Source organism: Mesoplodon bidens (genome assembly GCF_964165515.1).
Source record: "Mesoplodon bidens genome assembly, chromosome: 6".
In the NCBI taxonomy this organism is placed as follows: Eukaryota; Metazoa; Chordata; class Mammalia; order Artiodactyla; family Ziphiidae; genus Mesoplodon; species Mesoplodon bidens.
In genome coordinates this window covers 36,621,122-36,647,591 of record NC_138162.1, presented here as the reverse complement: position 1 = coordinate 36,647,591, position 26,470 = coordinate 36,621,122, and the positions used below count along the sequence as shown (strand labels likewise).

Below are 26,470 nucleotides of genomic sequence, written 5' to 3'. Positions count from 1 at the left end.
GAAAGCAAAGAGAGCTAAGCCTGAAGAAGTAAGAAAGAGCCAAATCATGAAAAGCCTTTTAAGCTACACAAAAGAGTTCAGTCACTACTCTGTAAATGATAGGGAACCATTGAAACAGGGAAGCTACTGGATTAGGTTTGTCTTTCAGAAGGTTACGTCTAATGGCAGTATGGAGAAATCAGTGGGAAGTTTGGAGATTAGTAAGCAGAAAGAACATAAGTCAGTCTCTAAATTGCCCATTATTCTAGCTGTATTAATATAAAATTAGAATTAATATGTATATAGTATAAAAATATGAACATGAACATTAAATTTTTGATTTATTATTGTATTTATTGTTCATTGAATATTGATATTCAATGTCAAGACATTCAATATCAATATTCAAGATATTCATTGAATACCTGATCTACATAAGTTACTCTGCCAGGTGTTCTACTTCAGTAATTCACAAAATTCACTGTGCAGTAGAATCACTGGGAGAAGTTTCACACATAGGAATCCCTGGGATTCAATCTAGATTTCTTGAATTTGAACCTTCAAGGATAGGTCTCAGGATCCTATGTTTAAAATTGCTCTTAGTGAGTCTGAATTTAGGCACTGCTGTTTTAGCAGCTACATAAATTAATTATGCTTAAATATCATGGATTATGAGAGCTTATAGACTAGTAAGGTTGTTAAATCATATACATAAATAACCAGAAATCAGGTGCAAAGCTGTATCGATAGCATACCAAGAAAATCTCAGTGAAATGCATTACCACAGGACTTGCATGTAAGTGTAGATTCTAGGGTTTAGGAAGAAGGCAATAGCATTTAACAAGCCAGAAGGCAGGAAAGGATGAGAAATATTCAGAGAATGTGTAGAGTATATCCAGTTATATTGGTATTATGTAGCTTAAAAATAGACATTTGCTACATATTTCTCAGCTTCACTTAAATTTAAGGTTTTCATTAGTTGCTATCTTTGATCAATCAGAAAAGTAGTAAAGGGAAATTTAACTGTCTCTGCTATGACCCTTATTTCCTTTTAGGTTTTTACCATGCAGTTTCTACAAGAACAAAAAGACGTGCTTTTTTTCCCCACTTTTTTTTAAACAGGATATTTGTCAAATGCAAAAGATATCTACAAAAGCATTTTAGGCTCCTATTTGGATGACATTTGGCGACAGCTGAAGATTGTACAGTTTATTAGGGAAAAAAAGCCTGAAACCAACTACAAGTTACAAGAATTGCAATGTCAGATACTAAATTGGATGCAAAGTGGACAGCAAATTAAGGTAAGTACTGAAATAAAGCAGATAACAGCAATCAGCTTATATAATAATTGGATGTAAGATAAATTTTTGCATTTAATTTGGAATTATGAAATAGTATAGTATATACTATTTGGTCCCTTGACAGTTTTCTCCTTAAGTAAGTTAAAAGGACAGAATCAGACCCAGAGAAAGGATCATTGCCATCATTATTTATATGCCTTGAATTTTTTAAATACTTTACTTTTTTTTTTTTTTTTTTTGCGGTACGCGGGCCTCTCACTGCTGTGGCCTCTCCCGTTGCGGAGCACAGGCTCCGGACGCACAGGCTCAACGACCATGGCTCACGGGCCTAGCCGCTCCGCGGCATGTGGAATCTTCCCGGACCGGGGCACGAATCCATGTCCCCTGCATAAGCAGGCAGACTCTCAACCACTGTGCCACCAGGGAAGCCCTTTAATTTGTATTATACATAGTTTTCTGTGGATTAATCCTTTAAATCTCAAAAATTTTGTTTTCTACTTGTAACTTCATGAACACATACCCAACAATAGAACTACAATAATTAATTTTTAGATATTGAGCCAGAATCTCATCTTACATAATTCTAAAAAAAAAAAAAGCACTTGTTTATTCCTTGGATTATGTTGGAAATTTTTTGCCCACTCTACCTCAAGCATTGAACAAAATTTGCATAAGTAAAGATTTAAGAGAAAATACTTTAAAAAATATTTTCAAGCAGAAAAGCATCTCAAAATCTTTACACTAAATCTGGAAACAAATTTGGCCTTTTTCTTCGTTTTCCTCTCTGTCCCTGCTGGGGATATTTTTATCCCCAACTCTGTGGTTACTTGGGTAACTTGCCTAAGTCATTAAAACAAATTAAATCAATCAGTAAGAAATTTAAAATTGGGGAGTGATGTCAGCATTATGGCAGGAAGAGATGCTCTCTCGGCTCTCCCCTTCAATCTGCAACCAGGAAAACATCCACAACTCAACAAAGGGGCCTTTGCCTAACACCAGGACACTGGAGAGTTCCACCCATCTGTACATGTAAAGATAGGTGGAATGGAACCCATAGAAGAGGCAGAACTGGAGGATCAGCATAGGCAGTGCCTGCAATTTTGGCCCCTGGGCTGCAGCAGCTGAACCCCAGTCCAGAGAACCCAGTAGCAGCGAGGGTGGAATCCCACATGACCCCGGCCTCCCACTTGCACTGGTACCCACAGCCACAGATAGCTGAGCAGCCGTGGCACGAGGCCTGCGACCCTGTCCCTCCAGCTCAGAGCCACCCACAGCTCTGGCGCCCCCCCTCCATCAGCAGTGGGTGAGCTCAGAAACCCAAGAGCACCAGAAAAGGAATGGCACAAATGACCCCAGTTCCTCCTCCCGGCCTTCCTGCTCCTCCTGCAGTGGCAGAGCCTGTGACTCAAGGATCCCAAATGAGGCCACCATCCTAGTACTCAGGCAGTGACATCAGTAACACCAGAAACAGCAAGGCACCAACAACCCCACAGGCACAAGCAGTGACAACAAATGCTTTGGGTGACCCCTTTGACATAGACACGGAGGGTAAAAAGTGCCAATACTCAAAACACAACCAGAGGCAGCGCAGGTAAGAGAAAACAATGTGCTGTAGTGACACCTACTGGAAAATAAGAGAAAGGCTTCTATTTACAATGGAGGAAAGACAGCCTCTTCAGTAAGTGGTGCTGGGAAAACTGGACAGCTACATGCTAAAGAATGAAACTAGAACATTTCCTAACACCATACACAAAAATAAATTCAGAATAGATTAAAGACCTAAATGTAAGGCCGGACACTGTAAAATTCTTAGAGGAAAACATAGGCAGGACACCCTTTGACATAAATCTTAGCAAGATCTTTTTTGATCCACCTCCTAGACTAATGAAAATAAAAACAAAAATAAACAAATGGGATCTAGTTAAACTTAAAAGCTTTTACGCGGCAAAGGAAACCATAAACAAAACAAAAAGACAACCCTTAAAATGGGAGAAAATATTTGCAAATGAAGCAGCTGACAAGAGATTAATCTCCAAAATATACAAATAGCTCATGCAACTCAATATCAAAAAAACAATCCAAACAAAAAATGGGCAGAAGATATAAATAGACATTTCTCCAAAGAAGACATACAGATGGCCAAAAAGCACATGAAAAGATGTTCAACATCACTAATTAGGGACTTCCCTGGTAGTCCAGTGGTAAAGAATCCACCTTACAATGCAGGGGACACAGGTTCAAAGCCTGGTCAGGGAACTAAGATCCCACATGCCGCGGGGCAGCTAAGCCCGCGTGCCACAACTACCGAGCTCACACGACTCAACTAGAGAGCCTGCAGGCCCCAAATTACAGACCCCATGCACTCTGGAACCCGTGCGCCACAACTAGAGAAGAGAAAACTAGCGAGAAACCCATGCGCTGCAACAAAGAGCCCGAAGTACCACAACTAAGACCCAATGCAGCCAAAAATAAATTAAATAAATAAATAAGTCTTTTAAGAAATCACTAATTATTAGAGAAATGCAAATCAAAACTACAATGAGGTATCACCTCACATGGGTCAGAATGGCCATGATCAAAAGATCTACAAACAGTAAATGCTGGAGAGGGTGTGGAGAAAAGGGAACCCTCCTACACTGTTGGTGGGAATATAAAGGAGTACAGCCACTATGGAGAACAGTATGGAGTTTCCTTAAAAAACTAAAAACAGAACTACCATACGACCCAGCAATTCCACTCCTGGGCATATACCGAGAGAAAACCATAATTCGAAAAGATACATGCATCCCAGTGTTCATTGCAATGCTATTTACAGTAGCCAGGACATGGAAGCAATCTAAATGTCCATCAACAGAGGAATGGATAAAAAAGATGTGGCACATATATACAATGGAATATTACTCAGCCATAAAAAAGAACAAAATAATGCCATTTGCAGCAACATGGATGGACCTAGAGACTGTCGTTCTGAGTGAAGTAAGTCAGACACAGAAAGACAAATATATGATACCACTGATATGTGGAATCTAAAAAAGGGGTATAAATGAACTTAGTTACAAAACAGAAATAGAGTCACAGATGTAGAAAACAAACATGGTTAACAGGGGATAAGGGAGGAGGGATAAATTGGAAGATTGGGATTGACATATACTCACTACTATATATAAAATAGGCAACTAATAATAACCTACTGTATAGCACAGGGAACTCTACTCAATATGCTGTAATGGCCTATATGTGAAAAGAATCTAAAAAAAGAATGGATATATGTATATGTCTAACTGATTCACTTTGCTGTATAACTGAAGCTAATACAACATTGTAAATCAACTATACCTCAATGAAAATTTTTAAAAAAGAAAGAAAGAAAGGAATAGAAAAGATGGTGTGGAATTTGGAGCATGGCCAGGCCAGGAGTGCAATTTCTCTGGAATCCTCTGCCCCAGTCCCAGAGGATGCATTAGGTTTAATGCAGAAAAACGACTGACAAATTACTAGGTCACTGAGTGTGAAATTTATATTTTTTGCTCCTTGCTTTCACCCAGCCAATAATTGTATCGACCTAAACAGTAAAGATATTGCTATTGTCTTTATTGCAGCACCTCTGAAAAGGGAACTGCTGTGTCTCAGTAAATTTTTTTTGCTGGATAAATCTTTTCCTTGTGATAAATAAATCTCCTAAGAGGGTCTTATGTTTTTTTTTAAAAAAGAGAAAGGCTTCTAATTTATAACTTGTTGGTTCATTAAAATCAAGTAGAAAAAATTATTTTTACCTGAAGAAGAAAGATGTTCACTGCTTCAGATGTGTCAGCTGAGGAACAACTTATCCAGCACCATGAAGAACCACAGCAACACTGTATCACAAAAACAAAATGACAATTCAGTGGAAATAAAACTTAAAGTCATGGAATATTGCAATCTAACTGATAGAGAATTCAAAATAGCTGTCATGAAGAAACAACAAGCTACAAGAAAACTCAGAAAGGCAGTTCGATGAGCTCAGGAATAAAATTAATGAACAGAAGGAATACTTTACCAAAGAGACTGAAACTAAAGAAGAACCAAACAGAAATTCTGAAGCTGAAGAGCTCAATAAATGAGATTGAGAATTCATTAGAAAGCACTGGAAATAGAGAAGACCATATGGAAGAAAGAATTATTGAGCTCAAATTTAGAAATCTAGAGATGGTACAGGTAGAAGAGGAAAAAGAATTAAGATATAAAAAAGGGGGAAATTTTATGAGCATTATCTGACTCTTTTAGGAAGGGCAACATTAGGGTAATGGTTATCCCAGAAGAAGAATAAACAGAGAAGGTAGCAGAGAGTTTGGTTAAAGAAATAACAGCTGAGGACTTCCCAAACCTGGGGAAGGAACTGGATATACAAGTCTATGAAGCTAAGAGAACACCTAATCACCTCAATGCAAAAAGATCTTCTCCAAGACACTGTCAAAAGTCAATGAAAGGGCTTCCCTGATGGCACAGTGGTTGAGAGTCCTCCTGCCGATGCAGGGGACGCGGGTTCATGCCCTGGTCTGGGAAAATCCCACATGCCGTGGCGCGGCTAGGCCCGTGAGCCATGGCCACTGAGCCTGCACGTCCGGAGACTGTGCTCCGCAACGGGAGAGGCCACAACAGTGAGAGGCCTGCATACCGCAAAAAAAAAAAAAAAAAAAAAAAAGTCAATGAAAAAGAATTTTAAATGCAGTCAGTGAAAAAAGGATGCAACCTACAAAGGAATCCCTATTAGCAGATCAGCAGATTTCTCAGCAGAAACTCAACAGGCCAGGAGGGAGTGGAATGACATTCTCAAAATACTGAAAGATAAAAACTGTCATCCAAGAATACTCTGTCCAACAAAGTTATCATTCAGATACGAAGGAGAAATAAGGGCTTTCCCAGACAAACAAAAGCTGAGGGATTTTTATCAACACTAGACCTGCCTTATAAGAAATGTTGAAAGGAGCTCTGCTGCCAGAAAAAAAAGGCAAAAGTACACAAAACTTTAAGGTGATAAATAGATGAACAGAATCAGAAAATTGCAACTCTGTATCAGAATAGGTTTTTAAATATTTTATTACAACATAAAGGTTAAAGGGATAAATATCAGGAAAAAAACAATAGCCACTTCAATTTGGTAACAAATGCAATATAAAAAGGGATAATTTGAGACAATAAAAACATAAAAGGGGAAGAGGAAAAGAAGGCAACCCATATAGGCAAATGAAGATAAGATGCTATCAGCAGAAAAAGGACTACTTTATCTATGATACATTTCATATGTATCTATGATACCTCTTGGTAACCACCAAGCATAAATCTAGAACAGAGACACAAAACAAAAAAAAGAGGAAACAGAAAAACATCATAGAAAACTACCAAACCAAAATGGCAGACCGAAACACAGGAAAAAGAAACAATGGAGATATAGAACAACCAGAAAACAAAAGATAGAATGGCAGTACTCAATACTCATCTATCAATAATCACCCTAAGTGTAAATGGATTGGATTCACCAATCAAAAGACACAAAGTGGCTGGATGGATTAAAAGAACAAGAGCCAACTATATGCTGCCTCTGGGAGACTCACTTCTGCTCTAAAGACAGACTTCAAAGTGAAGTGATAGAAGATGATACTCCAAGCAAACAACAGCCAAAAGAAAGCAGATGTAGCCATACTCATATCAGACAAAATACACGTTAAGCCAAAAAAAGGTAACAAGAGACAAGGAAGGACATTATATTCTGATAAAGGGGATAATTCATCAAAAACACATAATAGCAAAACAAACAACAAAAAAAGACATAATAGTTAGTAATATCTATGCCCCTAACATAGGAGCACCAAAATATATAAAGCAATTATTAACAGACCTAAAGGGAGAAATTGGTGCAGCACAATAATAGGAGGGGACTTTAACACCCCACTTACATTAATAAATAGATCATCCAGACAGAAAGTCAACAAGGAAACAGTGGTCTTAAATGAAACATTAAACCGGATGGATTTGATAGATTGGTACAGGACATTCCATCCAAATGCAGCAAAATACACATTCTTCTCAAGCACACATGGAACTTTCTCAGGGATAAACCGTATGTTGGGACACAAAACAAGTCTCAATAAATTTAAGAAGATTGAAATCATATCAAGCATCTTTTCCGACCACAACACTATGAGACTATAAGAAGATAGCTGAAAACATCACAGATATGTGGAGACTGAACAACATGCTACTGAGCAACTATTGGGTCAATGAAGAAGTCAAAGGAGAATTTTTTAAATACCTTAAGACAAATGAAAATGAAAATACGATATACCAAAATCTATGGGATGCAGCAAAAGCAGTACTAAGAGGGAAGTTTATATCAATACAAGCCTATCTCAAGAAACAAGAAAAGTCTCAAATAAATCATCTAACCTTACACCTAAAGGAACTAGAAAAAAAAACAAATGAAGCCCAAAGTCAGTAGAAGGAAGGAAATAATAAAGATCAGAGCAAAAGTAAATAAAATACAGACTAAAAAGACAATAGAAGAGATCAGCGAAACTAAGAGTTCATTCTTTGAAAAGGTAAACAAAAATGACAAACCTTTAACCAGACTCACTAAGGAAAAAAAAGAGAAGGCTCTGATAAATAAAATTAGAAAATAAAGGAGAAAAATAACAATGGATACCACAAAAATACAAAGATTGTAAGAGAATATTCTGAATAGTTAGTAACCAACAAAGACAACCTAGAAGAAATGAAGAAATTCTTAGAATCATGCAACCTTCCAAGACTGAATTATGAAGAAATGGAAAAATTGAATAGACAGATTTCTAGTAAAGAGATTAAAACAGTAATGAAAAAAAAACCTCCTAAAAAACAAAAGCCCAGAATCAGATGGCTTCACAAGTGAATTCTACTGAACATTCAAAGAAGAATTAATATCCATCCTTCTCAAACTCTTCCAAAATATTGAAGAGGAGGGAACACTTTCTAACTCATTTTACAAGGCCAGCATTATCCTGATACCAAGTCCAGACAAAAACAATACAAAAAATATACATTACTGACCAATATCTCTGATGAATACAGATGCAAAAATCCTGAACAAAATATTAGCAAACCAAATACAATACATTAAAAGGTTCATATAGCATTATCAAGTAGGATTTATTCCAGGGATGCAAAGATGGTTCAATATTCTCAAACCAATCAGTGTAATACACCTTAGCAAAATGAAAGATAAAAAACATATGATCATCTCAATATATGCAGAAAAAGCATTTGACTAGATGCAACACCTATTTATGATAAAAAAAACTCTCAGTGAAATGGGTGTAGAAGGAGTGTATCTCAGCATGATAGAGGCCATATATGACAAACCCACAGCTAACATCATACTCAATGGTGAAAAGCTGAAAACTGTCCCTCTAAAATCAGGAACAAGACAAGGATGCTTACTCTCACCACTCTTATTCAATATAGTATTAGAAATTATAGCCAGAGCAATTAGGTAGAAAAAGTAATAAAATGCATCCAGATTGGAAAGGAAAAAGTAAAACTGTCACTGTTGCAGGTGACATGATTTTATGTGTAGAAAACCCTAAAGACTACACCAAAAAACTATGAGAAATGACAAAACAAATACAGTAAAGTTGCAGGGTAAAAAATCAACATATAAAAATCTATTGCATTTCTATATTCTAAAAATGAGCTAGCAGGGCCTCCCTGGTGGCACAGTGGTTGAGAGTCTGCCTGCCGATGCAGGGGACACGGGTTCGTGCCCCGGTCCGGGAGGATCCCACATGCCGCGGAGTGGCTGGGCCCGTGAGCCATGGCCACTGGGCCTGCGCGTCCGGAGCCTGTGCTCCGCAACGGAAGAGGCCACAACAATGAGAGGCCCGCGTACTGCAAAAAATAATAATAATAATAAAAATAAAAATGAGCTAGCAGAAAGAGAAATTAAGAAAACAATCCCATTTACAGTCACAACAAAAAGAACAAAAAATACCTAGGAATAAATTTAACCAAGGAGGTGAAAGACGTGTACACTGAAAACCATAAGATATTGTTGAGGGAAATTAAAGATGCAAATAAATGGAAAGATATTCCATGCTCATGGATTGGAAGAATTAACATTGTTGAAATGTCCATATTACCTAAAACATTCTACATATTCAATGCAATCCCTACCAAAATCCCAAGGACATTTTTCCACAGAAATAGAACAAAAAATCCTAAAATTTATATGGAACCACAAGAGACCATAACTAGCCAAAGCAATCCTCAGAAAAAAGAACAAAGCTGGAGGCACCACAGTCCCTGATTTCAAACTATATTACAAAGCTATAGTAATCAAAAGAACATGGTATTGGCAGAAAAACAGATGTATAGATTAGTGGAACAGAATTGAGAGCCCAGAAATAAACCCACACATATATGGACAATTAATTTACAACAAAGGAACAAAGAAGAAACAATAGAGAAAGGATAGTCTCTTCAATAAATGGTGTTGGGACAACTGGACAGCCACATACAAAAAAAAAAAAAAAATAGACCACTGTCTCACACCGTACACAAAAATCAACTCAAAATGGATTAAGGATTGGAATGTAAGACCTGAAATGATAAAACATAGGCAGTACACTCTTTGACATCATTCTGAGCAATATCTTTCTGGCTATGTCTCCTCAGGCAAGGGAAACAAAAGCAAAAATAAACAAATGGGACTACATCAAACTAAAAAGCTTCTGCACAGCAAAGAAAATTATCATCAAAATGAAAAGACAACTTATTGAATAGGAGAATATATTTGTAAATTATTATATTCAATAAGGTGTTAATATCCAAAATATATAAAGAACTCATACTACTCAACAACAACTACAAAAAAATTTTAAAATGGGCAGAAGAGCTTCATAGACATTTTCCCAAAAAAGGCATACAGATGGCCAATAGGCACATGAAGAGATGTTCAACATCACTAATTGTTAGGGAAATGCAAATCAAAACCACAATGAGATATCACATCACACCTATCATAATGGCTATTATCAAAAAGGCAAGAAATAATAAATATTGGTGAGGATTTGGAGAAAAGGGAACCCTCAAACACTGTTGGTGGGAACGTAAGTTGGTGCAGCCACTATGGAAAACAGTATAGGGATGCCTCAAAAAATTAAGAATGGAACTCCCATATGCACCATCTACCCCACTTCCAGGTATTTGACCAAAGAATACAAAAACACTAGTTTGAAAAGATACACCCTTATGTTCATTGCAGCATTATTTACAATAGCCAAGATACGGAAACAACCTATGGTTGATTTGTTATCTCCACCCTGCACACCCCCAAAACTGTAATGGTAAGTAGGAAAGTATAACAGCAAATCATTGGTTTTCTCCAGCAATTCAAACCTGCCTGGGTTAAATTTAACACTTACAGTACAGGCAGAGACAACTTATATATAGTCACCTATATTGGAATTCTTGAGGAATACTAGGAATGCCCTACTCCAAAAAATACTTTCCTCATTAATATTTGATCTTACCAGAATTTATTCCTTTGAGTTCAAGCACTGATATCTTTTGCAACACAAATATTTACTTTGCCACCTTATTGTCATTAGTTTCATGCAACCAATTAAGTTTGTTATTTTTGTCACTGTAGCAAAAGAATATGAAAAAGAATAATCATTCAGATATACATGTATATGAAATTCTTATTTTTGAACAGGTGCTGATTATAATAAGAATGGATTCAAATGGTGAAAAACATTTACTCATTAAAATCCTTAACAAAATAGAAGGTAGGGAGTTTTAAATTATGCTTCATTTGATAACAAATGCTTGAACATTGTTCAATGTTAATGCTTTAACATTAAGTTTTTAATCCATTTTATTATTTTACATAATAAATTCAGAATTTCCAGGCTTATATACATACAACATACATACACACCAGAAACAGTGCCCATGGCTCAAACTTTCTGATTCCCTGGACTTAGAAAAATAATCCTTGTTCACAGATCTTTAATTCATTTTTATGGTAGTGAAATATATGACACACCTAAAAATATATATGAACAAAATATTGAAAAAAACTTTTTATATTACTCTTTTTTCCAACAGGTTTGACCCTGACTGTCTTACATTCAAACAAAAAAGATTTTCTGGAATCCAAAGGTGTTTTAAATGGGTAAAAACTTATTTGTTCATCTATGGGGAGGAGACATACCAGTTCCACAGGAAAAGTGCAGTTTCTCCTAGAACTTAACTTTTTAAACAGTTTTTTTAAACCAATTTTTAAAATTGTATTTATTTACTTATTTGGCTACCTCAGGTCTTAGTTGCGGCACATGGGATCTTCGTTGCGACATGCGGGTCTTTTTGTTGAGGCACGTGGACTTCTCTAGTTGCAGTATGTGGGCACCAGAGCGCACAAGCTCAGTAGTTGCAGTGCGCGGCCTTAGTTGCCCTGCGGCATGTGGAATCCTAGTTCCCCGACCAGGGATTGAACTGATGTCCCCTGCATTGGAAGGCAGATTCTTAACCACTGGACCACCAGGGAAGCCCCAAAAAAGGTTTAATAAAACTTGAAATTAATGTCTCCACCCTCTTCCTGAAAAATGCTTTAACTAAGTTTATTGCCTTGTGTATTAAGTATTATTGTCATCCAGAATTTTAGTTCAATCTTTCTTTAATATCTCCAAATTATCATTGTTATTGTTAGTGTCAGTACAAATAGTACCTATTTAGAATTACACTTGTTTCTTTTTTACCAGTGTTTTTGCTCAGCATTGCTTCTTATATTTTCTTCATTCCTTTTGAGTTTCCTTCTTCTTGTAGTACATCACTTAGAAATTCTTTCAGTGAGAGCCTACTAATAATAAATTTAGTGTTGACTTGTCTAAAAATGTTTTCATTTTGCCTTATTTTATGTAGAAGTTATTTCTAGATAGAAAGCAGCAGTAGAGAATTTTAATTATAGTAAATTCTATGTTATATGAAATTCGAAGATGGGAAAGATAAACTTATGATATTTAAGTACCCACCTTTTTGTTGTTAAATCACTTATGAAGCCCACTGAGGAAAAAAAAAAGCCATTTCAAAGTCGTCAGGTAGGGACTTCCCTGGTGGCACAGTGGTTAAGAATCCGCCTGCCAATGCAGGGGGCATGGGTTCAAGCCCTGGTCTGGGAAGATCCCACATGCTGTGGAGCAACTAAGCCTGTGCCCCACAACTACTGAGCCTGCACTCTAGAGCCCACGAGCCACAACTACTGAGCCTGTGTGCCACACCTACTGAAGCCTGTGCACCTAGAGCCCATGCACCACAACAAGAGGAGCCACCGCAATGAGAAGCCTGCGCACTGCAACGAAGAGTAGCCTCCGCTCGCCACAACTAGAGAAAGCCCGCATGCAGCAATGAAGACCCAATACAGCCAAAATAAATAAATAAATAAATAAATAAATAAATAACAAAGTAATCAGGTAATATTCTACTATATAGATTCTCAAAGATTAAAATCTCACATTTATAAGAAAATGAGGTTGATTTCTCATGGTGATTTGTGTATTACTGATAAGACTCAGGTAATAAAATAGGGTCCCTTGCATATGAGGATGTGAAATAGTCCACAGTTTTTTTATATCCTGTTTTTTTTTTTTTAAGTATGACCATCAAAAAGAAAGATAAAAAGAGGTTAGCACAATTGGAAAACAAGTCAACAGAAAATACGCCAGTGTCCTTCCAAGATAAGTAGGCATAGATTAGAGAAGAATAAAATAGCCAAAACAGTCATCTTTTAGCATTCCAAGTGTATAATGACACAAGACTAATTCTATTTTCTTGTCTTTCTTTTGTATTCAGTACAAGTTTCTGTGCAGTTGTACACAATCAATATATTGGAGCAGATTTCCCGTGGAGTAATTTCTCATTTGTGGTGGAATACAATTTTGTAGAAAACTCTTGTTGGGCTGAACATTGCGAAAAATTGAATATTCCTTACTTGGCCTTTAAAGTGATTCTTCCAGACACAGTTTTAAAGAGTAAGGATATAAACTAAAATTCCTTTTTTGTTCCATTAGAGTGAAAATTTTCTGCTTTCTATTTCTGATCTATGGAAAGAATAACCTATAGCATTAGAAGACTTGAGTTCAAGCACTAACCTCACCACCAACTGTGTGACCTTGAGCAAGGCCTTTAACTATCTCTTGCCTCATATTCCTCTTTTGTAAAATAGCCTTTACTGATTCTATTTGTCTTCATCCCTTTAGCTTCTAAATTTTACTTATAATAGCACAATTAAAAATTATATCTAATCTTAATCTGACTTTTATGCAACAATATTTTTATTGAATTTTAAGGAAAAATATGTCATAGTATGTTGACTGACACAGAGAACTTTTAATACACAACAAAAAATTATGCACAAATGCTTGGCAAAGAGTCTAAACCACTTTGCATAGCATTTGGTTTCTTTGTATTTCTCAGTAACACTTCACATGACTAAGGTTGTGAATTCTCAGATCCATTAAATTAAAAAGCCTGTATATTTTTAGTCCCAGTGCATCTCTCATTCAAAACTTGCCGTAAGTCACCTTCCATCCACCTCAAGTATGAGTAGGAAGTTTGAATTCTGAGGCACTCCAACTCAATTCTAAAAATACAGTAACCATAATTATTACTTTGGAATCTTTGATACAGAGATTTAAGCATTAACTTCATTAAATAATTAAAACATGGGTTCAAGAAAGGATAAAAGGTAAACATTCATCTTTAAACTGAATTTATTCAACCAATTCCTTATTTGGGTCATTTATAATGCTTCAATTTTCTACTATTATACCACAAGATTTATAGTAGTTTATATATCTTTATGTACTTGTTCTAAGAAGTAAAAATTCCAGGGTAAAATGAACTGCTGGTTCAAAGGTATACACACATTTATATATTGCCAATAGCTTTCCAGAAATTCTATCCCAATTTATATTTATGCGGAAAGTGTGAGAGAATCCTTTCCCTCATATTTTTACTATGAGTAGGTATTATTAATCTTTTAAATTTTTGAAAGGATTAGAGGCAAATAATATTTTATAGTTGTGTTAATTTGCATTTCTTTGATTATCCGTATCATTTCATAAGTGAATTGATCTTGTGTAGCCATTCTTTTATAAATTGCCTGTTTATGTCCTTTGTCCACTTATTTGTTGAGGTATATGATCTTTTTCCTATTGATCTGTAGCATTCCCTATGGATTATTGTGCATAATTTTAAATTTTGATGTAAATCAGTATATATATTTACACAGGAAATGTCCAATGTGTACTAATTGAATAAAGCAGATATTGACATTCAGGTAGAGTATGATCCTGTTTTTTCTTTTCCTTATTTTTTCAAGTGAATGTACATGTGTAAGTATAGACAACCAAACATATAGAAAAAAGTGTGGAAGTATGTGTTAAACTCTGTTTTTAGTATATAGTAGTTTTAATAAATTCTATTAACTATTATTTCTAGGAGTAGAATAACATGATTTTTATTTTATTCTTCAGACCTTTATTCTGAATTCATATTTTTACAATGAATATGTTTTATTTTTATACTACTCCTTGAGCATACACCTGTTATTCTCATGTTTAGTAAAAAGAGAAAGAACCGAGGGATGAGAAAAAAGAGAAATATTTATAAATTTTTTCATATTTAGGAAGCACCTTGCTGGATAGTTTTGGTGGTTTTCTTTTGGAAATTCAGATTCCATATGTGTTTTTTGCATCTGAAGGACTTCTTAATACTCCAGAAATACTTCAGTTGTTAGAAACCAAGTAAGTTATTGATTTCATAACTTAGGAAAGATATATATACCCTAATTGGCTAAAATTATGCTATATATGTGGCACTATTTCTTTCTGATTCAAGCCTGGAATTATATCACATAGGAATAGTTTTCCATAGAGTTTATGTCAACTTATACTTCCCTCCCTATAGTACACCATCATAATTATTGAATATTGTCTTTTTTTGGTTATATATCAATTTTGTGGAGAAAAAATAGTTAATTATTATTTCAATTCATTTTTAATTGCATTTCTTTTGTTACCAGCAAATATGAGGATTTTATGTGGGGGGGGGGTTCTGTGGATTACATGGTCATGTCTTTGGGTCATTGATAGTATTGAGAATGAGTATTCTTTTTTTTTTTTTTTTTTTTTTTGCGGTACGCGGGCCTCTCATTGCTGTGGCCTCTCCCGTTGCGGAGCACAGGCTCCGGACGCGCAGGCTCAGCAGCCATGGCTCACGGGCCCAGCCGCTCCGCAGCATGTGGGATCTTCCCAGACCGGGGCACGAACTCATGTCCCCTGCATTGGCAGGCGGACTCTCAACCACTGCTCCACCAGGGAAGCCCGAGAATGAGTATTCTTATTTAGAGGACTTTAAATACTGACTAGGAAACAAGATTATGAAGTTCTAAATGAATTCTCAAGTTTTTAGACCTTTAGTTCTAACATCATACCAACACGGAGCATTTTTAAATGATCTAAAACACTATCATAGCATACAAGTTGTCACAGGAAGGTTAGACATTGGGCTATATATCAAGGAAGGATAATTATGCTGTGACCTTCGTTAAAATGCAGATCTATTTTCCACACTTTTGTTTTTATATCTTAAGGCTGTGGGGCATTCACAGAAAACTGTGAGCTTATAAAAGATAGTTTAAATCTAGACAACTTTTCAGGAGAAAAAAGAAAATTCTGATAAATGCAGAATGTTTTAGTCTCATAACACAATGTTTTAATTTCATGAATTATTACTTATGGAGCCAGAATAAATTGGTCAAGACATTTATAATAGGGGAATTCCCTGGCAGTCCAGTGGTTAGGACTCCATACTCTCACTGCCGGGGGCCCACGTTCAGTCCCTGGTGGGGGAACTAAAATCCCACAAGCCACGTGGGTGCGGGCAAAAAAAAAACCCCCCCAAAACAAACAAAAGACATTTATAATAGTATCATGTACAGTAATATTTAGCAAAATACCTAAGGCAACACATCTCAACTAATTTGTCTTAAACTGAATAATTCATAATTTCATTCCTCAAATTTATTAAGTAGAATAAATTGAGGTATGAAACTTGAACAGTAGTTCAAACAATTTAATATGCAGGAGGACAATACAGTTTTTCTTAAAGAATTTTTCTTAGCCATCTGTCACCCCAAAATATTATATTTTACAGGTATAATATCACATTGGTGGAGAGATGCTGCAGTGAGTCATTGAAACTCTTTGGAGGTACAGAACATTATGTAGTGGTGACAATTGATGAGGACACCACCATAATTTTGCAGGTAAAACTATACAATAAAAAATATAAATCAAATATATTAAAATACATGCGTAACCATGTAATCTATTAGCTTTAGAGAGCTCAACTATAATCTACTCATGATTTCTTCCAAAACTTTGCAAATGAACCATAAATGCTAAAATCATCACCCTGGAAAATGGCTATTACCAAGCTTTTTCAATGCCTTGTAATTTTTAACATACTTTAAGGAGATAGAGCAAATATAGTATCTTTAATATTATGTATTGACCTTTTTAAAATACATTTATAGAATAATTATAGTGTTGAAAACTTTAAAAATCAAATTCTAGCCACTGTGTTTCTTAAAAGGAGGTAACATATTAATCTGTAATTGGTAATAAGGGATTTCCTCTAAAGTAAGTGGGGATTGCCTATAAATTAGTCAGTTTTTAAAAAGAGAGAGAAAATCTCTTCAAAAATCCATATATTTTAGAATTTAAGATGTATGAATCTCCCTGATATGTTTGCCTAATTGGAGTACAATTTACAAAGAAATTAATTTAATAGTGTGGGAGTGGAGAGCAGAAAGCAGTTTGATGGTATGGAGTATAAATTAATGGCATGTATTATGGTAAGGTAGAAGTCTGATTTGATAAGCAAATGTTAATACTATAAGAATTATATGATGGAAACAAAAAAGCTCTGTTAGAAAGATTCTTATGGAATATTGTCTTGCATATTTAAGGTTATTAAATAACAGTTATTTGTGGGAGGGAAATCCTGTTTGGGAAAACTGTTTTAATCCATGCTTACATAACTTACTGTTAGAATAAAATTCTTCTTGAATTATTCACTCTATCAAAAATTAATATTGTTAAAGGAAAAAAGGGATTCTAGATCATTAGAAAGACATTCCTATAAGTCCATTAACTGCTGGTTTTTCATCTTCCTTAAGTAAGCATTAAGTGCAGATTATCCCATGGGTTTTTGTCCTTAATCCCTGTCTGCAAAGAACTTTGCCCAGATAGGAGCACTCTGTAGACTGCTTGCTTCATGTCTAGGACTTTGGGAGATTCATGAACCCCCCTTGCTGAGGCTATCATTAACCGTTTGACAACTACTGTAGCTTTCCCCCTACTACTTCCAGTGTGACTTTAATTTTTCCATAAAATGGGAACCCATACCCATGCTTCTTCTCAAGTTATAATTTATATATCATAGATTCTAGAAATATGGCAACAATAATTTTGTAACAACTGGTCAACCTAGTGAATCTTTTTATTTTATTTATTTTCTGGTAGGACCTAGAAGAATTAAACTGTGAGAAGGCATCAGACAATATCATTATGAGACTGATGGCATTATCATTCCAGTACAGCTATTGTTGGATAATTTTATATGCCAAAAAACCATTAAAGTCAGAGTAAGTAAACACGTCTCCATCCAAAGTCACATATATATCTTTTAAGTTATTCCATCTTCTTCTTCGAATAAAAGTAGCTATGTAAATTTTCCTCTTGCTCATCTAGTTTGCTTTAAGTAAGGGATTCTCAAGGTGAAGGCATGCCCATAGGAAAACAAATTGGAATTTTGGAGATGATATATTTCCCCTGGATAGTCATTGCAAATCATGCTCCTCCCTCTATATCTCACTAAGAATTGCTGCTGTGAGTGTTTCATTTTTTATTAATTTTTAATTCTGGACTCGTCTGTTTAAAAATGTCATTCTTAAATCACTTCTCTCTAAAATTTTGTTAGATATACCAACTAACTAGCATCTTACTATACTTTCTTTCACTGATGTGCATAACTGAAAAATTGCCCCCCAAATCCACGCCAAGACACTGGCTCAAATTATCATTATATGTCTCTCCTTTCCCTCATTCTAAATTTTATGAACGTACTGCCTTCACTTTCTCCTTTTATTCTTTGCAATCTGGCTTTTCTCTCTATCTCTATACTGATCTCTATCTCTCAGATGTCACTCATCATTTGTGACTTTCTTATGATCATATCCAAAAATATTTTTATCTTTCACTGCTTTGAAGTATTGTCAGTGCTTTCTGCCTTGAAACTCTTCAGTTCCATGGCACTTCAATGTTTTTGATCTTCTACCTCTCTACTTCTTCTCTGTCTTTACCTCTTCTTCTTCCTTGTCCCAGTCTCCAGATAGATATGAAATCTCTTTTTTTCTTCTATTTTGTCCATTAAAAATATCATCCTCTCCCATAGCTTCAGTTATCATCTTTCTGCATATAATTATTATATTTCTATCTGCAGCTGCAGTCTCTCTTTGAATTTCCTGACATAATATCTCTAATTTTCTATATAATATTTCCACTCTGATATTCCACAGGCTCTCAAAGTTAACATAGTATGAGTTCATTTTATTCTCTATTCCCTCCAAAACTGTATCTCCTCTTTTCTGCCCTTTAGCTATTTATGACCATTGCCTTTCTTTTAGTCATCAAGACTGGAAAACAAATCCTATAGATTCAACCACTGGACTTTCATCTCTCTCCTCGCTCCATTTATATTACCAACATCTTAGTTCAGTTTCTCATTATTTTATGTGGACTATTATAACAAATGGTTTTCCCACCTCCAGATGACTCTCAACATTACTCTCCATAATCTGTCATACACTCAATTAATATTCCTAAAACCAGGTTCTTATTATTTCACTCTGATAAAACACCTTCACTGACTTCCCCATTATTTACTGAATATATACAGACTACTCACCCTAATATTCAAAGTCTTTGCCATATAATCCTAACCTATATTTTCAGGCTTACTTTTCACTGCTTTCCATTTCAATCAAAAGTTATGCTCATTGGCTTACAAACATCCTCCTTGCTTTCCTACTTCTACTTTTGCTCATTACAGTTCTCTCTTCCTATGATATTCCTTCCTTCCTACAGCTATTCCATCTGGTGAAATTTTGCTTATTTTTCAGGACCTATCTACTTTTTCTATTCAACCTTTCTTCAGTATCCCCCACTCATGCATATAAACAGATATTTAGTTGTAACCTTTCCAACCCTCGAACTCCTTAGCTCCCTGTTTTTTCCTCATCTTTGATATTATCGTATTTTGTTTTGTATTATCATTTTGGGGCACTTGCCCTACAGCAATGACCACATTGCTTTCATACGATAGATGCTTGGTAAATACTCCTTGGCTGAATGAATGAATCTTCCCAACTAAATTGCACACTAGTCTTATTCACTTTTTTAATCTCTACAATACTACATTACACATACCACATCATAGTAGAAGTTTCAAAAATATTCTTTAGTTATTAGATAAGGTACCGGTATCTTATCTTATTTAACATTACATTATCTGTGTGATTTTTTTCCTTTATTGACTTTCTTGTTTGACTCCATTTTTGTTTATCTTACTGTACCAAGCTCTTTGTATAAAATTATTATTATCATGTGAGGATAAGTGTAAGTTAGAATGTAAGAATACAAACAGCTTGGTTCTTATTCCTTCCTCTATTAACAATAACCTCTAGTAGTCACTTAACATAGTTTTTCCTTTCTACCAGAACTGAAAAATTAAAATAATTATACAGTTCTAACAGGGGGATGGGAAAGCTGGGACAAAGTGAGAGAGTAGCCTTGACATATATACACTACCAAATGTAAAATTGATGACTAGTGGGAAGCTGCTGCATAGCACAGGGAGATCAGCTCGGTGCTTTGTGACCACCTAGAGGGATGGGATAGGGAGGGTGGGAGGGAGGCTCAAGAGGGAGGGGATATGGGGATATATGTATACTTATAGCTGATTCACTTTGTTGTACAACAGAAACTAACACAACATTGTAAAGCAATTATACTCCAATAAAGATATTTTAAAAATTATTCAGGTCTAAAATCTTCATTTTGAAGATTAATAAAGGCTGTAAAGCATTTTAAGCTTTATCAAGAACTTGGAAGTATTCTGGATAAATAATTGATGTGAAATTTTTTAAAGTTGTTTTTAGATTGGTATCCACCTAGAGGTGCAATTGAAGTACAAGAGATAATAAGAGGAGATTTACACTTATTTTTATCCAGATGTTCATGAAAAAAATTAATTATGTAACACTCTGAGATTGTTTTGTGTTCAGGATAGAATTATCATTTATTCACAATAATATATTATAAAATGTAATTCTTTTCAGACTTCTAGGTATCTCGGTTTCATATTTTTAGATCATTGGAACATTTTAAAAGTATCTTAATCAACTGACCAAATGAGGAGAATTGAAAATACAAAATAAAAATTTTTAATTACTTTAGTTGTTCATGCCATTAGTTCCTGTTTGAGGAAATGTGTCAGGAGTGCCCAAGACAACCCCCAAGTTGATGATTTGTTAGGAGTATTCACAGCGCTGAAAATATTCTTATACTCAAAGCAAATTCAGCAAAGGGAGAAAGGGCATGGATCAAAGTCCAGAGGAAACTAGGAGGAAGCTTCCAAGAGTCCTCTACTAGGAGAGTCACACAGAACATGCTTAACTTCCCCAGCAACGAGTTGTGATAACGTTTGTAAAATGTTGTCTACCAGGGAAACTTGTCAGACACTTAGTGCCCAGGGCTTTTATTAAGAGCTAGTCACGAATCAAAACTCTAGATTCCAAAAAGAAAGCAGGTGTTCAATAGAAACCACATTATTTGAACAAACAGTTTAGGCACAGTGTCTCTCTTATCAGCCACTCTTTTGAAAAGAGCTTACCTGAGAAAGAAGCCAACAGAGGAAAGAAGAGCAAAGAGATTAAGAGAACCATTGTCTCAGTGACATTGTTTGAGTCCCTGGGTCCAAAAGTGTCTTCTCCTGGACCCCTTAGTGATATAAGCCAATAAATTTCTTTTTCGTTGCTTGGAGTACTTAAAGTGGATAAAGATAGTAGAAATATCCACCCACAGCTCGAGTCACATCTGATGTGCTTAATAACTATAGACAGGAAAATAGCAGTGTTTTTTAAAATTACTGAGATATAACTGAAATATAAGATTGTGTACCTTCAAGGAGTACACTCTGTTGATTTGATACATTTATATACTGTAATATAATTACCACCTTAGTATTAGTTAACACCTCTATCACGTCATATAATGATCATTTAAAAGAGTGTTTTTTCTAACAGTTCAGGGAAAAGACCCAGGGAGGATTCTAGTTATCCTGGCTCTGGTCATATGTTCATATCTGAACCTGATACCTTGGCCAGGTAGTTGGCTAGGCTTCAGTCACATAGCCATCCCTGGGGCTAGTAAGGGGATGAGTTAAACTTTTCTACACACACACACACGCACACTCAGCATCTCCTAGATTTAACGGTACTATTGAAGAATGGAGGTGGAACTGTTGTTACAAAAGAGTGCTGAGTGGACAAAAAAAACGAGTCTGCCACACAAGCATTGTTTTAGCTAGGTTATTCTAAAAACTTTATAAAACGTGAAAAATAAAATGAATTTTAGTAAGTATAGTCAGACATCAAATGAGTAGAATATAATAATATAATTTTTTTTAGGTACTATCTTACAGAAAAGACACTTCATCACCTAGCTTTGATTTATGCAGCTTTGGTTTCATCTGGGCTAAAGTCAGAAGAACTGGATGTAAAGGTATTCTTTTTCTATATGTTTGTTTGTATTTTTCATAAACCAAAATTTATGAAATCTGAAACTCAACTGCCCAGTGAGAAGAAACATTAAATGGGTAAACTAAAAAACACTTAAAAGCCATATAAAGAACAGTTTCAAATTAACAAATATTCTTTCCACTTAAATTTCTGCTCTAAAAGCCTTTAATGAATTTAAATTCATATTTTATCTCTTCATTACTACTTAGATTTTTTGAAACAGGTCAGGATATGAATAAAAATAAATATCCCTTGATCAAAAATGTTCACTTATGAGAGACATACTGTTTTTATCTGCTGTAAAATGGAAATCTTATGACATATGAATAGAGCAATATCTTGGTGATCTCTAATCAGTCTCCTTTCTTGCCTTTTTTTCAATGTCCCTCTCTGAAGTTTATGTATTTCCCCAAAATTCAGGGCTCAGTCCTCTACTATTATCACTTTATATTCTTTCCTTGATAAACTCAGACATTCCCACAAATTTAGCTTTCATTTTTAGGAAAATCCTTAAAATTTTTCTAACTTTTCTTAAGGTCTGCACCTATATTCTAGAATTCTACTGGAAATCCCCACATGAATATCCCACAGGTACCTCAAATTCTGCATATCCAAAACACAACTTCTCATCCTCCCCCAAACTTGATGTTGACCTACAACAAGTAGACTGCCAGTTATTTCTGCAGCAAAAATGGGTTTATACGGGATCAACAAAGAATTGCAACTCAGGGCCTGCAACCATGGCAAGCCATATGCAAGTCCGGGCACAACAAGGTGAGGTGAAATCTTTTAAAGAGGGGAAAAGGAAGTTGGGAGGGGTATAGTAAACAAAGAGTCCATTGGAGGAGTTGAGAGTTCGAAGTATAGTAGCTTTTTATTGGCTGAGTTGTGACAGCCTCTTATTGGCTGAGCTCTTGCTAGGAAAGAAGAGGAAGTCTTTCTTCCTACTGAATTGTACTATCATGGTAGGGCATGAGAGCTCCTCCTGCTGGTCTCCCAACTCTATTTTAATTAAGGTTTCTGTTAGTATTTTACACCTAGTTTATGGCATCACTATTCTAATCTAATCAGTAGCTAAATCTTCCTTTTAACTCTGCAGTGTCTCTAGAGTGTGCCTCTCCTTTCTACTCCCATTGCTATTTCCCTAAATTCAGGCCTTCACCTCTCACTTGGCGTTCTAAGGTAAATTCCTAATTAATCTCTTCATTTCTACTCTTTTCCCACTCCCTTGCATCATGTATATTGACACCAATTACATTTCTGAAATACAGCTGTGAATATTTCACTCCCTAGACTGTAAGCATAAAAGAAAGGGAACATGCTTTTCATTTTTGTCTTCCTAGCACCAAGCACAGAGCCTACATAGTAGGCTCTTTATAAATATTTGTTGTTGAATTGAATTTTTGTGCTCAAAAGACCTTCTGTAGGTTCCTACTTCATCAAAATAGAGTTAACCTCAGGTGGATTCAAACTCCTCCATGATTTGACCCCTAGTAATCCTTCCTTTAACATCATTTTACTCACCTTTTCCTGAATATGCCCCCACCTCTCAGCCATCTGATTCTGTCCTGTCTTCCCCCAGAAATACTATTCCCCATCCCCTTACTGCCAGTCTTCATAGTTCTGACTTTTTCTACCCAGCTCAAATACCACCTCCTTTAAAAAATTTGCATCAGTTATACTCTCTCAAGATGAATCTCTCCTCCCATCCTCCTAATAATGCTTGATACCTTTATTATAATATGAGGTCTTTGTTCATATATCCTCCACCCTGGATGGTGAGAACTAGGCCCTTTTCTTCGTAAAACCTATAGCATCTAGCACAGTGTTTTGTACATAGTAAAAATATTCAACAAACATCTACTAAATAGAATTCAGTGAAAGCAGAACCTGTTAAGAAAATCAACAAATGATCTATTTGAAATAGAATCCAGATAATTTTGATCCTGTGATGCATGTTAAACATAGAAGTAAAATTCTTAGAAAAGTTATCTAAATAAATATAAATTTGTCTCATTTATTCATTCAAGTGAGGTTTTACCCCTTAATCAGCCTCTTTTCTCTTCAGCTAATAGAAAGCAGTCATATACAAAATATGCTTTAGAAAATCATTTAAAAAATCTATACATGGTGTATCTGATACCAGAAAGTGACCCTATTCAGGTACAGTGACATGATCCACAGAGGATATGTTCCAAGGAAGGCATTTGGAGATGAAATAGGAGGTACTGCTCAGGCACAGTCTATTCCAAATGAAAGTCTGTTCCCACCTGGATCAAACTACTCCAAAAGCTTTTCAAGTTTACATAATAATCTTAAAAGTATGTCCATTTTTCCATGGAATTTGAGAAACAAGATGACTAATTTGCTCTAATTCTTGTATCAATGTATCACCAATACTCAAGCCTCCCATTCTCCTAACTTGATGACCTTATGACATTAAAGGGGGTTCCCTAGACTTGTATTATTTTAGAATACATTTAGTAATATGGCTTTTGGCCTCTTAGGCCAAAAAAATCCATCAGGTTGGATTATTTTTTTATTTCCAAGCATCTGGAGAGCCTAGCCATAAAGGGAATATTAAGAAATTTAAGTACATTTTCTTAAACTAAAAGAAAATACAGCTAGTAGTGTCATGCCATATTTTACTCTAGTATAAAAAAATTCTATAAATTTCTTATGAATTCTCTTTGCAGAAAAATGCATAGATACACACATATGCAAAGTTTTGAAAACAATGTTAGCAGGGGTTCTTGAATCTCCCAAAGTCTAGCCATGAGCTCCAGAATCCTTACCCTTAAATTAAGGTAATATTCATTACCATTATAAAATTATGCCCTTTAAAATAAAATTTATATTTAAATAAAAGTCTCAAACATCCAAAACTTTTAATAAAATAAATTTGGAATCAAACAGTGTGTTTCTGTGTACTCTATATATTTAATATAAAAAGAAAATCCTTCTTTAGCATACATATACCCCCAGGTATATGCTAGCAGTTTTGTATTTGTTATTCTTGTGGAAGAAAAAAAAGTCATAATTATTTTGTGAGGTTTGTACAGTCTTTGTTTCTTAAATTTCCACTACAGGACAGAATATTCATATTTTTAAGATGTGATTGTTTAGGGCAGTGTTCTCTATCCACATTAAACTGCTAACCCATGAACTATCTTTCCTTCAACCAAAGCCAAAAGAAGAAGAAGAAGATAAAAATAGAAATGAAAGGGGAAGGAAAAAGCTGGCATTTCAGAAGAGAGAAGGGCATGGAGGAAAACACAAGAGACAGACAGGAAGTAGGGGATATTAAGAAATTCTTTTTAGAGTTAAGTTTAACACACACACACATCACACATTTTTGGCAGGGGTATCTTACCATCAAGTAAGCCAAAACTGGATGAACAATTCCAAGAATACTCTAAATCAGAACATATTCTTCTTTTTGAATACAGCATCAAATTAATCTGTAAATATCCTTATTTTTCAACTTTGTTTTTGAAAAATCTTGCACTATTGTTTAATTCTTATTTTTATTTGAGAACTATTAAGTTTAACCTAGAAAAAGCAAAATATTAATTATTGCTAGTGACATCCAAATTGCTTTTTTTCTAATACAGATGAAATAAAACACCAAATATGTTTAAAAGGTTTTATTAATAAATGCCAAATGGAAGTGAAGAATAACAATTTAGTTCCAAAAATTAGAAACTACAAGAATATCATATTTAAAGAAGGAAAGTAAATTGTTCATCCTCACAAATAAAACATCCTGGATTTCACATAGAATAAATTAGTAAATTATATCTAAAATAGTGTACAAAGATTAGAATCTTCTGGGTTTTTTTTTCCTCCTAATTGCAAACAATTTTTGAGTGATATATTTTGTTTCCTAGTATTTCCTATAATCTAACATAAGAAATATATTTTAGCTTAAAATTGCCCCAGGAGTGGAAGAGACTGCACTGCTAATTCGACAAATTGCTGACCACAATTTAATGACCTCGAAGAGGGATCCTCATGAATGGTTGGATAAATCCTGGCTTGAAGTTTCACCATCTAAGGTTTATTTCCTAATATATAAATTAGATATTTGCAAAGCAAATATATATACATGTACTTGAATTCTTTTTCTGGTACCATTTTCTTGTTCTATCATGCTTGCATGAGCATATGTAACAATAGCCATAATGCACAGCACTTATTTAGACAGTTTTCCAGAATTATGAGTATCTTTCAATCTCATAGAACTGTTTTT

General features: G+C 35.1%; 1 protein-coding gene across 1 annotated transcript in view; it reads left to right on the top strand.

Moving 5' to 3' along the window:
* The window catches only part of SHOC1 (shortage in chiasmata 1), an 80,317-nt gene that overhangs the window by 46,372 nt on the left and 7,475 nt on the right, over positions 1–26,470 (top strand). Inside the window, exons 17-25 of the mRNA XM_081236783.1 lie at positions 1,102–1,280; positions 11,008–11,080; positions 11,403–11,469; positions 13,143–13,321; positions 14,980–15,097; positions 16,509–16,620; positions 17,882–18,003; positions 22,108–22,201; positions 26,145–26,276. Coding sequence (XP_081092909.1) covers positions 1,102–1,280; positions 11,008–11,080; positions 11,403–11,469; positions 13,143–13,321; positions 14,980–15,097; positions 16,509–16,620; positions 17,882–18,003; positions 22,108–22,201; positions 26,145–26,276 — 1,076 coding nt within the window. The remainder of the gene's footprint in view (positions 1–1,101; positions 1,281–11,007; positions 11,081–11,402; positions 11,470–13,142; positions 13,322–14,979; positions 15,098–16,508; positions 16,621–17,881; positions 18,004–22,107; positions 22,202–26,144; positions 26,277–26,470) is intronic.